At 39.1% G+C, this 16,549-nt stretch overlaps 1 protein-coding gene across 3 annotated transcripts in view; it reads right to left on the bottom strand.

Annotated features, from left to right (window-relative positions):
• Positions 1–16,549, bottom strand: part of TNFAIP8 (TNF alpha induced protein 8) — a 66,964-nt gene that overhangs the window by 23,251 nt on the left and 27,164 nt on the right. The window contains exon 1 of one of the 3 annotated variants that reach the window (XM_074856618.1): positions 870–927. The exons of the other annotated variants lie outside the window; for them this stretch is intronic. Within the exon in view, the coding sequence (XP_074712719.1) occupies positions 870–900 (31 nt within the window). The 5' untranslated portion in view covers positions 901–927. Of the gene's footprint in view, positions 1–869; positions 928–16,549 lie in introns of those variants that run through there. 3 annotated transcript variants of the gene reach the window in all.

Raw genomic sequence — 16,549 nt, 5'->3', positions numbered from 1 at the left:
TCTGAAAATGTCTTGCTTTCACCAAATACAAAATGCTTAGGTTGCCTTATTGCTTGCTTATCTGTTGGGTTTTTTAAGTTGTTTTTCTGAGCTATACTGGATGTCTGTAAGTTTGAGTATCTCTAAGGTCTATATGTAACCATGCAACATCAATTCTATTCTAAAAAATCCAGTGTATAACCCCACCACTGCCCTGTTCCCTCTTCTGTATAAATGCTCTTTTGTATATAGGCACTTTCAGGAAATTGCCCTCCTCCTCCCCCACTTGCTCCCTACTGTCCTACTCTGGCTCGCACCCCCTCCCAATCAACACTAGGGAATAATTGCATTTTTGTTGGAGCAATTCCAGCACCTCCACATGTTCCACTCTAGAAGCTGTAAATGAAACCCTGTAGCTTTGGCACATTCCTCTCAGCTTTAACACACGCACACGCAATGTATGCACATCCACTCAGACAGGGAAGCAAGCGGTATTGTGCTTATTCCCAAAATAATGACCTTTCACTTCTCCCCCATGCAACTTCCTCTTTTGCTGAAAAATACAGTGCTTCCAAATTCAAAAAATCTTCCTCTTTCGATATTCTACTACCAGTGTTTTGAAACACTGTTTCTTGCACTTATCAGTATTCCATGTGTGAGTAAATTACCATTGCTGAGACAGACAGACACCCCTGGGTGCCAACGCTTCAGTCATTTCATATCCAGGGAAATCGTCAGCACTTCAGATGATTTTGCCAAGGCATTTTCCCCTCCCCTTTGAATACCCAAAAGCTAAAGCAAGCAGAAACTCTCCTCTGCGCTCACAAAAGCAGCGCTGGCAACATGAGCATGCATGTTTCCTCTCCTGTGAAAATAGTTAAAAACCATACCTTCCTTGGGTTCATCAGCCTCCGAACTCATGGTGTTAGTGCAAAGCACTGGGGACCAGATTACGTCTGACGTGCGCACTGAGAAGCAGCCGCAAGTCAACTTCTCAAAAAAAAAAAAAAAGAAAAAAAAAAGGGGGGGGGGGGGGGGCGAGGGACAAAAAAAGAGAGAGGGTTGGGATTTTAAGGGAAAAAGTCTATGAATTCAGCAAATCACAACTAAGCTACTTGAAAGGATCCCGCCCCTTTCTCAGCTGCACACCAGCGACTGTCTGGAAAACCAGCAACTTCACAGAAAACCTCATTTTACTCGCCAGCAGTCGTCGTTTATGCATTTTATTCTCCCCAGTCTGTAGGAAGGGTGGAGTTTCACTTGTTGCAGCTTGCCAACATGGTATGAGAAAGCAAGCAGGGGAGACCAAAAAAGCCCTGAGCATGGAGCAGTGTCTGATTGCAGTAACTGACAATCAGATTGGGGCTCTCTTAACTTGCAGGAAAATCCAATTTAAAACAATTATTTTTTAAGCCTAAATTGTGCATTTCAACACTAGTTACTATCTGGAATTAGTTCTGTAGCCTCTGTAATTACACTGACTAACACAGGATGACTAAATACCTGCTGAAAGGATGAGAAGCAGCAGTTTTCTTTCAGGTAGTTTAAGCTAAATATTTTTTCTTTCACTCATGCTCAGTGTATGGTCCCATCTACCCTGGAAGGAGCAATTCACCCTTCCTTCTTTGAAAAACTGTCTGATTTCTTTGTGCTACAGACCCACTGCATCCTAGAAAAGATAATTATTTTGAACTATTACATGACATTTACAGCACAGCAAGAGAACAGGGGTCTTTTGCAGCCACCCACCAACTCCTCATGCATCATAACACTTTCACAGCAAATTCTGGGGGAATTACATGGAAGGCTATTTTCCGATTGGCACTGACTCCAGTAAAATCACCATCAAAAGGAACCATCTTTTCCTATTTACTCATTTAATATATTTTTAGCACAGCAAATAGGACAAAACCTCAGTGGAAATGTGGCTGCTCAAACAAAAGGAGAGGTGTGATCTCTCAGGAGATGTCCTGATGGTGCTGCCAGCTCCAACATGCAACCAAATTCCCACCTACCTCCCCCTCACAGGGTTAAATGCATGTGCCTGAAGGGTTGTCAGGGTCTTCCTGAAAGTTACACTACTAACAGCTAGCAAGACTTACTGGACTCATGTAGAAATAAGTGTATTTCAAGACAGAAAAGAGACAAAGCTGTCAGCTGCACAAAATTGGAGCACAGAAGGGAGAAAAAAAAAAAAGGCATTTCAGATCGTAACATTCAGCTGTATTCATTAAAGCTTATGGAAAGCCTGGTAGTGCATAGGGTGGTTTTGTAAGTAAAAGGCACAGAGTCAGGAAGGGCAGTATGAATTATTTGGCCATGGCAAAGTTGCTTTGGGGACCAGGATAAATAATACTTCAGAATGGGAGCAACTTTTGTGTGATTTGGAGTGATTTTATTCACGATAAGGACTGTCCTTTGCCATGTACTTCTCCCATGCCTCAGAAAGACAGACCTCATTTTAGTTAAAGGCTCTTGATGACTCTTGAATATTTTGCAATACACACAACTACATGGGTCCCTTCAGGACATTTCTCAAGAAGCTAGCTGTCTTCTACAGGCCTCATCATCTCCTGTGGTGTGGCAAAACACAGCAGCTGCTGCATCCTTCAAAGCACAGAGAATGAAAGCGAACATTACCCTAAGCAATATCATAGAAGAAAAAGTAATTACAACACCGAACTGAAAGAAGCCACATTTTCAAGTTAAAAAAAATAAATTAAAAATTACTGGTTTAGGCTAATTACTGTTTAGTAGATTGAAACCACTCAAAAAACCCCACACAGAATAGAGAAGGAACAGGAAGTAACATAGTGTTAGTGAAGATGAACTGCAATAGCCTTTGGGGTCCTTTAATCAAAGGGAGTGTTGGCAGAGAGAAAAAATAGCCAGAATATAAACCAGTATCAAGAATCCAGTGTGAACAGATTTACACAACAGATGGATGCCTTTTGTTATTTTAGATGACAGACAGACATGGAGAGATAATAAGCCTTGTGGTTAAACGTCACCAAGTTCTGCAAATTAAGATTTCTCAAATCTCAGAAGCTTCAGACCTCTTTGGACAGATAACTAAAAGCTGATGATTTTGTTTGTTTCTTCCCTATAGAGTCACAATTGCAGCTCCTCACTCAGCCCTGTTCCTCCTGCATACAGGGTCTCAATTCAGAATGAATTCTCAATTCAGAAATGTTTTTTTATGCTTTATTTTGGTTGTTATACTTCTTAAAGACACATGCATTGGCTGAAAAGACCCCAACCAGACCGAGGAGTGTTTTGGGAGGTAATTTTCTGATCTCAGGTTAAGCAGGGACTTGTAATGGCATTCTATCATGAGGACATTACCGCCTTCTTCAGAGTCTACATCCAAAGAACTACTTAGAAGGCCAGCAAAAGTAATAGAATAAGGGAGGTAAAAATTAAACAGAGTCCATGGACAACACCAGAGCCCAGGTAAGGAATAACATTACCTCACCTGCAGGGAAGAGCCAGTTATTGAAGCATCCAGACTGATTTTTGGATCCCATGATGAGTAAACAGCCTGGAAGCTTAAAAAAACCATCCTTAATGGTAAACTGTGTATGCGATACAGAGTAGGAAGGCAAAAAAAGAATTACAAAAACTCTAAAAATAAAATCAGTAGATACAGCTAAGTTTCATACAGAAGATTCTCTTAGGGGAAAGTAACTTTCTAAAATGAAGGGCTTAAAACCTACCACACAATGGGACAGACACTGTCTTGGAGGGAAGGCCAGAATTCCCAGAGAAAAATGAAATCTTTTATGTGGCACACACAACAAAATGGGTTTACATACTAAGTTTCAGTGGCTGAAAGTCTAAAAGCCGCAAAGCTGAGTAAGACAAAGGGGTGAAGTCCTTTACACCCTTCTCTGTTAAAACAAAAAACTTCTGGTTTCACTTTACAAAAAACTTAGTTGGTTTTGTTTCATTTTTTAGCTCATCATTTGTAAATTGTCCTCATTTCTTCTAACACTAAGGCAGGGTCACCACAGAAAGGCTGTAGCCAGGCCTTGGTCTACTACAACAATATGCAGGGCATTGTGAAAGGATGGGTAGCTGTGTCAGTGTATCTCCAGCCCTGCTTAAAAGCTTACTCATGCTTTGTGTCTCAGTGCACGCTGAGACAGCTCTGTTTACAGGAGCATTTTCTTATTAGATACACAGGTGGCAAATCCGATTACATCTTTTATAAATATTTAAATAATAAAAATCATAATAGCCAAAAAATTATGCTAAAATTACTGCCAAGAAGATTCTGAAGCACAGTGCTAAAATATCAAAAAAGACTGTAACGTTATGGTTCACAAAAAAGAGGAAGCAGCAGTACTACATGAAAAGTATCAGAAAGAAGCTTTCAAGAGGAGGCAGCTGCCATGGGAGCAAGAATAAATCTCCTACTGCAAAAAAACCTCTGCAGAACCCTAGAACAGTTCTAGAGAAGGAAGTGGTAATGCAACACTTCAGACATCACATATTCATGAAGTTTTTTAAAAAAATCTCCCCACGTTTGGTTAATGTAATTTGTCTGGTGATAACTTCTGCTTTTCCAGAATGCCATGTTCAGTGGATTGCAGACCATAAAATGATAAAAATAAGGTCCATGCCCAACTTCAACTCCTTGCTACAGATGATAGCCACCAATCATTTCCTCTTTCTAAGCCAACTGCATGTCTTTTGCCACTGCAACGGTAACTGCACTGAGTTATTTGAAGCTACATGACAGAACTCTGATGGCAGCTGAGGAAATCTGGGTTTCCCACCCTACTCGCAACTGTGAGACAAAAAAAAAAGACGTGTACAAGTACCCTGAAAGATTGTAATACACATAACTGCAGGTACAGTTTCTTTATGCTATGCTAATAGCCATGATGTAGAGATTTTCTTTCCCATGAATTAGCAAGGATGCAAAATGTTGTGTGGATCAATGATGAGAAAGTGAAAGCGTTGCACTACACTGTCCCATGTAAGATTGTATAGTTAAAGGAAGTACTGGTTTTCACAGTACTACTACAAAGAAAGCTTTTCAACCAGCTGTTTTCATGGAGTAAACTCAGAGATACCATAGTTAAATATATAACCTAGGGATTATGTAAACTTTGCCATTTAGCAATCATGCACTGATAGAAGGAAAGCTTATGCCATCTCTCTTCTATAGCCCTAACAAGTTGTACCTATTTCTCATACAAGGTGTTTGGGTTGACAAATTTTCAACTTCTGACACTCTTCAATGGGTGTGGATTATAGGCACAACAAGGAAATTTTCTCACAGGACAAGGAGAACATTGGATACTGTCCTGTAGCACTCACATGTATTATTTCTTCTTATGTATCATTTGCAAAATGTAATGAGAAATGATGTGATACACCCATTACTGTAAATGCATTTCAACAATTCTCAAATATTTGAGGTTTTCTCTAACTATTGTTCTGAAAGGGAATGAGATGTAAGATCTCCCAAGGCAGAAATAAGTGCAGCAGGTCTGGTCTACACACGTTTTTGGAATCTCCAAACATGCTGCCCTATCAGAAGGGCAACAAGACATTTGTACAGTATTTCAGAAAAAAAAGTACAAGAAAATAGCTCATGGAAAAAAGAGGACAAATTGTTAAAATCAAAAGTCTGGAAACCACAACGACATATGAGGAAATTAACTGTAGCTACCTCTTCTGCAAGCGGTGCTTGTTAACCTGTAGGTTTTACCAGAAAGATCTTTTTATAGAAACTACTGATTGAGTAAGCAGTCAAAGACAACACAGAATTGTGCCCTTGACTTGCTCCACTGGTCCTTTTCTGCATCTCTTCCAGTACCACTACAATCTTTTTTCAGGTAGATCATAACTGCACTGAGTTTCAAGATGCACAGGTTTATAAAATAGGAGACATTTTTGTTTTCCAGCCCTTCCTTATTAGTTTAGGCTGGTGGATGAGCTCTTTGGTATCCCTATGGAGCACTGAGATCTTGCAGCACAAAGCAAGGATCTGCTGCGTCCTCCAGCACTGTCCATCTCCTAGGATGCAGAAATTCACCTGCCAGGCATCCTCCCAGGTGCCAAACAGTGCAGCCCTGACCTGCTGCCTGTGCCTTCTGCTGCTGCCACACACAGACATCATGTGTGCACAAAGGTACACATGGACATTATGTGTGTGCATGATGGTAAACAGGGAGAAGAAAGGTGTGGAGGGAGGGGCACAGTCACAGAAAAAAAGTAAAATTTCAATTTTCTTGCATTGTATCTAAATTGTTCTGCTTTCATTTATGCACTTAAAGTTACACACAGACATTCAAATTAGCAAAACAAGATGCTATTTTAAAGTTATTTCCTAACCCAGAGGTAGAGCAACACCCTCTGTAGTTGTGTTACTTCTACTATTGCAAAAGAGTGCAATATGCACTGTCTGTGTAGTGTGAGTGCAGCAAAAACAAATTCCAACTCTTAAGCAATTTTGTTACTTTGGAGTTTAATATTTTATGGTAAAAAGAGGATTTCTGATTAGCTGTGTGATTTTAACAGCACTGTTTATACAGTTCTGTAACTGTACCTAGTACAATAGCCCATCTGTTGTTGCTGTAGCCAGACTTTACTCCTCATTTCTATTTGGTTTATTATCTTCTACCATAAAACACACATAGATCAAGATGATCTAGACAGTGCTTAGTTTTTGATTGATGTCAAAAATACTGTTTTCAGCACACAGCATCCCGTGTTTTTATATAACAGCACAACTCTAACATCTCAGTTATCTACAGTGCAGAATTTTTAAGAGATCTGTCTTCATGCGCATAAACCATGTGCCAGGTACTGCTTTTATTTTAGGAAAATTCAGTCCACTGAAAGCTAGAGAGACAAAAGAAACCAAAATATTATCAGGTTGATACGCCAAATCTGAAAAATATGGGTACTCCTTGTTTTGGCCTGATCGTCACTGCTTGCTCTTCCTTATCATTAACTTGTTTTTTCCCCTTTGCACAGCAGACTTCAGACTAATTCAGATGATAGTGCTTGTGGCACTTGTTGAAGCACTCACACTTCCACCTATTGGTCACACCCACGAATGATACTCTGGTGTATGTTTCTACCATGTGGTTAACAAATTATAAAAAGCCCAGCCCCAAAGGATCAGCTTCTGCACCATGCCTGGCATCCAGCACTTCATCCTATTCTCCCCCATCCCCTGTGGTGTCCTCCTCATCTATTTCTATACCCTCCTGTTCAGCATCCATTCTCCGCCCTCCTAGCAGTTTACTGAGGCCTATCCATTCTTTCATTTCCAAATGTCAAGAGCAATATACAGCGAATTTAGTGTTATACAAACCTACACCACTGCTGGTGCGGCCTTCAGTCAAAGTAAACAAAACCTAGGGCTTCACCATAGATTAAGTGGTACAAAAGTATGTCTAAAGACCTCCTTTCTGAAAAGGAAATGGCACAATAAGCAGCAGTATGGGGTGACAAATGGATTCACAATGAGCCCACCAAGTTAGGGACAGGAAGAAGCAGGGTGTAGGGGACAGATCTTGGTTTCCACATGGATGCAGTAAAATTTGCCTTACAGAGGGTCCTCACCTCAGCTCCTCCCCCCCCAGACAGAAAACAGAGAGAGGGTAGGAAGATACACGCATAAAAGGCTTCATAAAGTTGAACCTGCTTAATATTGAACATAACTTTGCTATGAAATTTGGAAGTCCCACTAGTCTCATCTGTATAGTTTACAATGCTCATCTGCGCAATATCTACAATCATGTCTATGTATTTTCAGCACTGACAGCCCAAGAAGACAACATAATAGTAACCGCCTTGCAAACTGTCAAGACTACTGTGCAGCATGCATCTTCCAAACCAGCATCCCTGTTACAAACATGCTGAGATTGTTGGTTTCTAAATAGCAACAACACTTGTTTTTACGCTGCCAGTGCCTCTACTCAAAAGCTCTGTGGTTAAGGGGTGAGGAAACATCTTCACTTAGCCTCAAAACGCAGCTTACTTCATAAGTTTTATCTGCATCTGCCACTAATTGTTGGACGTTTCAGCCACAGCACAGTCTCAGCACAGGACTGGGACACTGTCTTAGACTGATCCCCACCTTTTGGCCTCAAGATGAGCATCATTTTGTCACAACAGCCAGAGTATGAGACTGCTCTCAGTTCAGAAGGGGTTTCACTGGCTTACCTTTTTTCTTTCAAAACAACTCTGCAAATTCACGCACAGAGCAACACCATGACTTCTGAGATGCGAACTCTGATGTAATTCTGTTGCCTTGACTATAGCTATCATGTTGTACAAAGCCGCTAATAATAACATTAGATACCATGCACCAAGAGGTGCTTATTTATCTAGCAGTTACCAGTTACTGAAGACAAGGTTTCAGTGCAAGAGCAAGTATAAAACAATTTCTCAAGAGCAAACATGCCAAGTAACATTCAATGACTTGGTTGATATCCACAAATAGGTGATAATCAGTGATGGTTGTTGAATGTTCAGTTCATAGAGGACATAACAGAAATTAAAGTTAAGGTTATATAGTTAAGTTTAGCTGTCTTTTGAGGGCCTTGCATCAAGGACTGCAACAGGTACTGATAAAAGCTTATAGCACTGTTTCTCCAGACACCAAAAAATTTCACTCATTATTTGAATTTTTCCTTTAAAAGCAGCACACACAGATTGCTATTGCTGACACAGCTATGCCAAACAAAAGGCAGCATTGAAGAGAATATGACAGCGATGAAGAGACCTGCATGAATGGAGGTAGGAAGGTGCAATCCTCCAGTTTCCAGAGTACAGCAGATCTGAGCTAATTTTGTCACACAGAAAAATAAGCTTCCTAGCAGTAGTTTATGATAAAATCCTTACAAAATGGTTGTGTTATTATATGCAGCCTTTGCAAAAACGAAAGAAAGGTCTAAGAAGAAATCTATGTGGCAGATCACTAAAAACACAGGCATGAAAGAACCCTGCATCAGAAACAGAAATCACACAAAAGTGTCACAGATTCCTCAGACGACTGGGGAGTCAATGTGCTACACAGAGACTGGCAGTGTCACCACAGGCCATGACAAGAGATACTTACACCAGATTCTCTCTCAGCAAGACATAAGAAAAGAGGTATTGCCAGATACTTATGCATCAAAACACAGTGCTGTAACAATTTTAATTGAATATGGATATTTTAATTAAAAACAGAAAGTCTAACATCATATAGCCAAAACTCAAAAGGAGCTGTAAAACAAAGTGCCTGAACTAGTGTTAAATACAGTATGTTTTAAACAGTGCTGCTGGAGTGTATGGCTAATAAGGTACATTTTTCTTTTTTTTAGAAGGTATGGCAGTGATGCTGACAAAACAGAAAATTGAGTATTACCTTAAAAAAGGAAGGGTTTTGTTCATATAAAAGCAGCATACATATGGGAAAACACATGTGTCTCGGTTTGTGAGGGCTGTGTTCCAGTCCCAAGTGAATGATCCAAGTGTTTTGCTAATGCGTAACAATCAAACTATGTCCTTTTTCTTCTAGATGCCAAAGCCATTAATCATGCAGTCAAAACACCACTTGCATATCAAATGCAATAAAATTTCAAATCAAACAAAACTAAAAAATACCAATCTATGAGAATAATCTCCTTTTAGTTCAAATTTAATTAAAAAGAGATTAAAAGAGGGATTTAAATGGATATTAAACCTAAGCAGAGTTTGCTCTTTTAAAATTCAGTTTAGCTATAGTTACATTCACAAGCAGATGTACCTAATTATATGGTGTTCATTCAGAGAACCATATCGATTTCTGCATGTTCAAAATTGGTTTTAAATCAGTTTATTGTTTGCCTAAGGCTTAGACTGAAGCCACACTAAGAATCTGGAGAAGTACTTGCAAGAACTGGATTTCTTTTGGGAAAACATTAACTAAGACTATGCTGAACAAGTACTGAAAATTCAGTTCCCAATACACAAACAAATTCAAACAATTCATCATTTATGGCAGCCTTAGAGGGAAGATTTTCAGCACTAGCTTCCTCTGACCTACATTTTCATAACTGAAGCACACTTGGGAGATCAGTACTTTAGGCTGGTCCAAGTGAGACTGTCTAACAGAGCAGCAGCATCTTCCTCTTCTTTTCTACATACCATGCCAGTATAGGCATGTGGTGTCCACTTAAAGACGATCCCAGTTACAGCTAACCTTTCATACTTATTTTTTGGCTAGGAGAATTTTAACCTAAAATAGCTGATACTTTTTTTTTTTTTTTTTAAATCAACCAACTAATAAATGAATTGCGGCAAAAAGTAAATATTTCTCTCACAAAAGAAGGGCTTGGATGATTTCTAATCTAGTTATGAAAACTGAAATTCTATACCTTGCTCATTTTCCCTATATTAAGCAGGCTTATGCTAGTAAGCAATATAGGAAAATTCCAGGTGTAAACTCTGTTTAGCATGTTAGCATTACATTAAAAACTCAGGTGTTGGATTTCTACTGATTCCTGTGAGTTCAAATTTAAAAACCCACACAACTCGGAATTTTTTCTGGAGTCCAAAAGAGTTTATTTAGTAGAAGCAGGTCTAACCTTTCAAGTATTTTATCTACTTTACAGGAAATTCATACTTCAGCTCTTAGAATGCTTTAGCAACAATAACAGTTTGCACTCTGGGGCTAGACCAAACTGAATACAACTTAGAGGGTTATTGCAAGATTTTCATGAACTATTTCAAGTATTCAGTTTTAAAAAAAACAACAGAGATGTGGATAACAAGATCTGAACAAGACTTCCTAGTATTTTTGCTCAACATCTCATTTGCTGAAAGCTGAATTACAGCACATACTTAAGATGATTTACTGTTCAGGTGGTTGGTCTGTCGGGCTATGCTACTGCAATTCGTTCTAAAGGCTGAGGACTTCACAGTGTATTTCCAAAATCTGAGGCTCAGCATGGACAACAGTTAGTATCTTTGTCCACTTCAGAAAATAAATGGAGTAAGAATAAAGACTACCACCGACTCTGCCACTGTTGGTGCACAAGAGGCGGAACACTTTTATCAGAAATCCCATGTAACAAACTTCTGAGTGTTGCAGCAGAGGTAAAACCTCAGAAGAGGCCCACCCATTCCCCCCTGCGCATCCCACATCCATCTCACTCGTGACATCTGTCAGCGACTGATGTAGGTCTCCGAGAATTTGTTGCTGGTTTTGCACAAAGCCACGAGGTGGCAACAGCGCCCTGAAGAAAAAAAAAAAAAAAAAGGCAGGTCTTCAGGACTGTGTTTTGCTGCAGTCTAGGGAACAGAGCAGAACCAGCAGCAAAAGGCAGGTAAAAAAAGTCCAGCGGCTTCACGTATAGCCCCGCGTTAATATTTCATATTGCGACTCACACAAAAAGGTTGAAATTGCGTTTCGTCTTTACGTGCTGGAATGGAAAATCTGGAGAACTAAACGTTTCTGACACAATGGCCATTGCCTGACATCGGTCAACACACCAGGCAGCAGCAGCAATTTTTTATGATTTTTTCCAACCTAGATCCTAGATACGTTTGAAAAAAGACTTAGATCTATCTAGAGGACGCTCATATTAAGTCAGAAACATAACAGATACAGTGGTAACCACTTGGCTCCACAAACTTAAAACCATACTAAAATTTCAAGTATCACTTCAAGGTACAAATACAACTGTGCTACTCATGATGCTCAACCCTTGCCCCCAATTTCTGCCTGCAACGACTCAGTTCAGCCCTGCTCTGCCTGTATGTTTTTCTCTTCCCTATCTTGCCATTGCCTTTCCAGAAATGGGATAATACAACCTTGCTTTTTCCCCCAGAGGGGAGGTTTTGAGGTACCTACAACTCACATTCCCAGCTCCTAAGTCAGTGGCAGTCTGTCCTCTCACCAGACATGCAGGATTGTTTCACATGTGGAGACAAGTGGATGAAATAGGGGTCTGGACTGGAGTAGGTCTCCCCTATTTCAGGAATTCAGATAGGAGTAGTCACCTCTGTGAGGAAGAGGTCACACCAAAACAGGTCCTAGGTCCCCAGCAAGGTACAGACAGGGTGAAAGAGCATTGGGGAGGTCAGTATGGGAAGGGAGAGATAAGCCCAGACCTCATCTAATCATCTGGAATCCTGATGGCCTCTTGTCTGATGTGTATCAGCAATATAAGGTCCAAATCCAAGAAGTCACAAATATCACTACTATGCAGAATTAAAATGCCAAGGAATGCCATGGATAAAGATTGCACATACAACCTTCACCAAGCCTGCAAAACATCTCCAAGTGTTTTTCTTTGTGCCACTTCCAGGAAAAGACAAAGTCTCAGTAATTCTGTGAGAATTCAAAAATTCAAAACAATTTTTTCTTTTGAAAATTAAGAGGAACTCATATGGTGAAGAAAGGATGGTTTACCTAAAATTAGATAATAGTAGCTGTTTCTGTGTACACTGTAAAACTGTGATTACCTGAGGACCACCCCCCCATAATCTTTTTTTCCCAAGTATTAGTCACTTTTATTTTTTCTGCATATCAATTAAAACCTTAGCAGACATTTTTTTAAAATGCAGTTAATTTATAGTAACAGAGATGCATTAAGACAAATTAGGGTATTATAGTTTAATCAGTATTGGGTAGAGACACCTGCCTATCATGTTTTCAGAAGTCTAAGAAAATAAAACAAATACTAAATCTATGTTTTCTATTTACTGGCTTCCTTAAAGCATTTCATCCTAAATGTATGTACAAATGCATTCACATTCCCCATGAAAAAAGATGAAGCAGGAATTGCGACCACTTAAAACATCCCCATTACTCTAAACAATGCTACCTAAGATTTTCCTCAACAATCTTGATCCATATTTAAGCCCATATAGTTATCAAGTGAAATTGAAAAAATAAATCTTTGTTCTTTATCAAATACCAGACATGACATGCTTGTCTTAACTGTAAAACCAAAGAACACATTAACTAACAGCAGTAAAACATCATCTATTCAGCAGAAAGCTTATACACTCACTTGGCTGTACAGCCATTCCATTCAAATTGGATTTTTATATCCAAACAAGCTTACTTGATTTCAGCGCAGCTGACTGCAGGTAGAAAACAGTAGTAAGTCTAGTTGATGAACAGAAAAGCAGAGGTGAAATGTAGCATTATGAGGCCAGGCTACACATATATTTGACTCAAAGCTAATGCAGTGCCTTCCCAAAACAGATCATTCCAACACCTACATAACACAACTTATTTTTAACATCAGGAAAAAACCAGCAGAAGCTTACCTGACAGTAAACAGTGAACATGTTTGGGCAACATAATACTAAAGCCATCATGTTTCCCCATTTCCTGAGAGTTTGGTTTCACAATCATCTGTGGTTTTTACTCCATGGTTTATACTGTAAATGCAAACTGACCTTCAAGCTTGTGACCAATTCAAGACAGCTCTTCAACAGTCACTGCACAAATAATCTGATTTCTTTTCAAAATTCCTATCAGATTTAAATGCAGCAGACTCCACATGTAGCTACATGGAAATCTAGAAGTAAGTATATCAGTTTATCAAACAAAGTGAATCAGGGGTAAAGAAGAGAAAACTTCACTGCAAAAATCACAGGCGTGATAAACACAAGGATAGCCATCTCATCAGTAGTTACTGGGTTTTGACCCTACTGACTTCAAGGAAGAAATGGAAATTCGTATTTGTCATAGTGGGTTTCTGGCATTTAATCCAATACTAATCAGAAATAGGTGAAATACAGAGACTTAATAGCAAATGAACAGGGAAATAATAAAAATAAAAAAGAACCTACTGCACTATAATATGCAAGCATCTAACACCAATAAAGAAATCTGTCTTTGTATATTTGGAAAAAAACATTATCAATTTTTTTTTTTAAAAAACTGCTAATTAAAACTGGTATTTTGTGATGACTGTTGACAAACACTGATAGTTTAGCTTGGAGTTGTGAACTGGATGCATTTTCATATTTCTTTAGTTTTTAAGTAGCATGCAAATACACCCAGTATGAAATACTGCATTTTTAAGTGATGAGGTATAGCAAACGTCACTATCCCCCGCATTACTCTGTTTCTGTGGAGCTTTCACTGATGATGCATACATGCATGCACACACAGAGCACCTGCAGGGTACCTATTGTCCATCTATTTTTCCAGATCCTTTGAAATACAGTATCTATGAATATTTAAGTTTCAAAAAGTGTTACACATAGATGCATCTTGCTTCCTTTAAACACAGATTAAAAGTTATTTGTAGAACTACAGAGGTACACAGGCAAATGTGCACAAAAAACCTCAGAAACCACTAATAGTTAATAATGTTTGTGCAACAAAGATCTGAAAGTAATGTATTTGACGACTACAGAGATTTATCCTCATCTTATCTGATCTCCAACTCAGAGTTACTTAAGGCTTTTCACCAAATGGTTTCTAAGTGAAATCAGAACTGATCAGGTTTGAGATGCTCAGCCATGACGGAAACTTGAAATAAGAATTTTTACCATCTTGAAGCTGTTCCTAACCTAAAGAAAAAAACCAAACCCCACAACTAATATTTAGTCTGAATTCAGGTATTAGCAACCTCCATGCATCAAAAGGCCTTGTTTTGGAGGCGAAACCTTCAGGATATGAATTTTGAGGTGAAACACACGCTGCCTTTCTGTTCGAAGCAGGGTGTCTCTCTCCAGGGAGGAATTAGTATCCATTAATATCAACGTCTCCTCATGATTCTCAGGCAAGCCCTCATCTAACCTACTGGTGGTTTTGAATCCCACGTAAGTTGAGCAGCTCTCTTCAGGGGTCCTGATGTCCAACACAGGGCTGTATACTAAAATCCCTTGGTGAATAAGACAGCTGCTTTTTCCTCCCCAAATCTCTTATGGCAAAAGCCTCAGGTATAAAGGAACAGATTTCTGATTTTACAGGGTAAAAGCACTGTAACTACAAATACCTACTCTAAAAGTGGCTGTACAGGAAAGTTAATTATTCATAGATGTTTTATACTAAAACTCGTAACTAGACATAAATGTTATTTTGACTAAGTAAGACAAATGAGACCGTTATCTTCTGTATCTGAGCAGAACTGCCAACCCTCAACAAACAGATACTTTCAGTTTCTGCACTGAACCAGAGACTAGCTATTGATCAAAGTGTCTGATATGCCTCCATCAAAAACAAGGTTAGTAACATTATAAAGGACAAAGTCCAGGTAGTGACAAAAACCACCAATAGTTAGCATCTGTGAAGGCACTTGCAAGTCTTTTGTTTAACTGTATTTATGATGCCTGATATTCCCTCAATATGAAATAAGTATTTATATTTGTACATGCATTTTAGTAATTACAAAATTTTGGGGACCAGATTCATTATAAAAATTAAGGAATTTATTTTTAGGCCGAATGCTTGTTTTGAATGTTAACACTCAGTGAACATATTCAGCATCCTACCCCAAGCCTGTGCTATCATCTGGTCTGTATAAACCTTGATTTATTATAAAATGAGAGCGCAATATTAAACAACTGCCTACCTGGCATACTGTTCAGAAATATTCCTAAGACATGCACACTTCACCCACAAACCATAGTGCTTCCCAAATCCAACTCTGCTGTATTCCTAAATGTGTATGTTACCAGTAATCAAATACCTTTAAGGTATTTTATGAATATATATATGAATATATATATATATATGAATACTGTTCACTCACATCATGACTAAGCATAACTGGAGCTGCTGGGATAGGAGATGGCCTCACATCTCTTCCCTCCAGGAGGGCACAAATAGCTGGAAAATGCTGCTGCATTCTGAGTTTCTTTAAAATCACTGAATCTCAAAATCAACTGACAGCACTCGAGGCAGAAAGACAGAGGACTATGAATGTGAATACGGAATATAGCCAGAATAATAAACAGCCTTCGTATCTCCTTCAGGCAAGTGCTCATTCATGTTCAACCTTCTTTTCCACCAGAAGAAAGAGCAGATCACTCACAGTTGCAGCCTTGAAAGGTTCCTTTACAAAAGACATCAATCTGTGTGAAACACTATCCCTGATCAAAGGAAAAATACTAAGGAACCCAACTGAGGCCTGACAGGAAGACACATGATATCATTTGCATAGACTAACACTGCATTTAAAATTGACAAGTGCACTTCATGGGACTGTGAAAGCCACACATTTATGTGGCTGAAACAGTCCAGATGACAAAAGGGGAAGGATTCAGCAAGGGAAGCGTCCCAGCACTCCAAGGATTCCTGAGCTTTTTTGAAGAAGAGGCAGAAATGCTCAGTAGAAACAGACCTCGGACTGAGGGGGAAGGAAGGCATCCAAATGCGATGCTGGGAATCAATACACTCAGAAACAGAAAAGCCATCGCTTCTTAAAGTAAAAAGAAAGATAAGCCTTAGGAATTCTTAATTCAAAATTTGTCCTCTTGAACTTTTGTCCTGGGCCTCTCACTAGCAGCTTAGATGTTTAACCAAACTTAGTTATCTTGTAAGATAACCTCCCAAAAGTCAATGACTTTCTTAACACAGGAGCAAGATCCCATACTTTGGTTTATG

This window comes from Strix uralensis, chromosome Z, assembly GCF_047716275.1.
Source record: "Strix uralensis isolate ZFMK-TIS-50842 chromosome Z, bStrUra1, whole genome shotgun sequence".
Lineage (NCBI taxonomy): Eukaryota > Metazoa > Chordata > Aves > Strigiformes > Strigidae > Strix > Strix uralensis.
The sequence above is the reverse complement of the archived record's forward strand: the minus strand, read 5'-3'. Positions and strand labels throughout refer to the sequence as shown.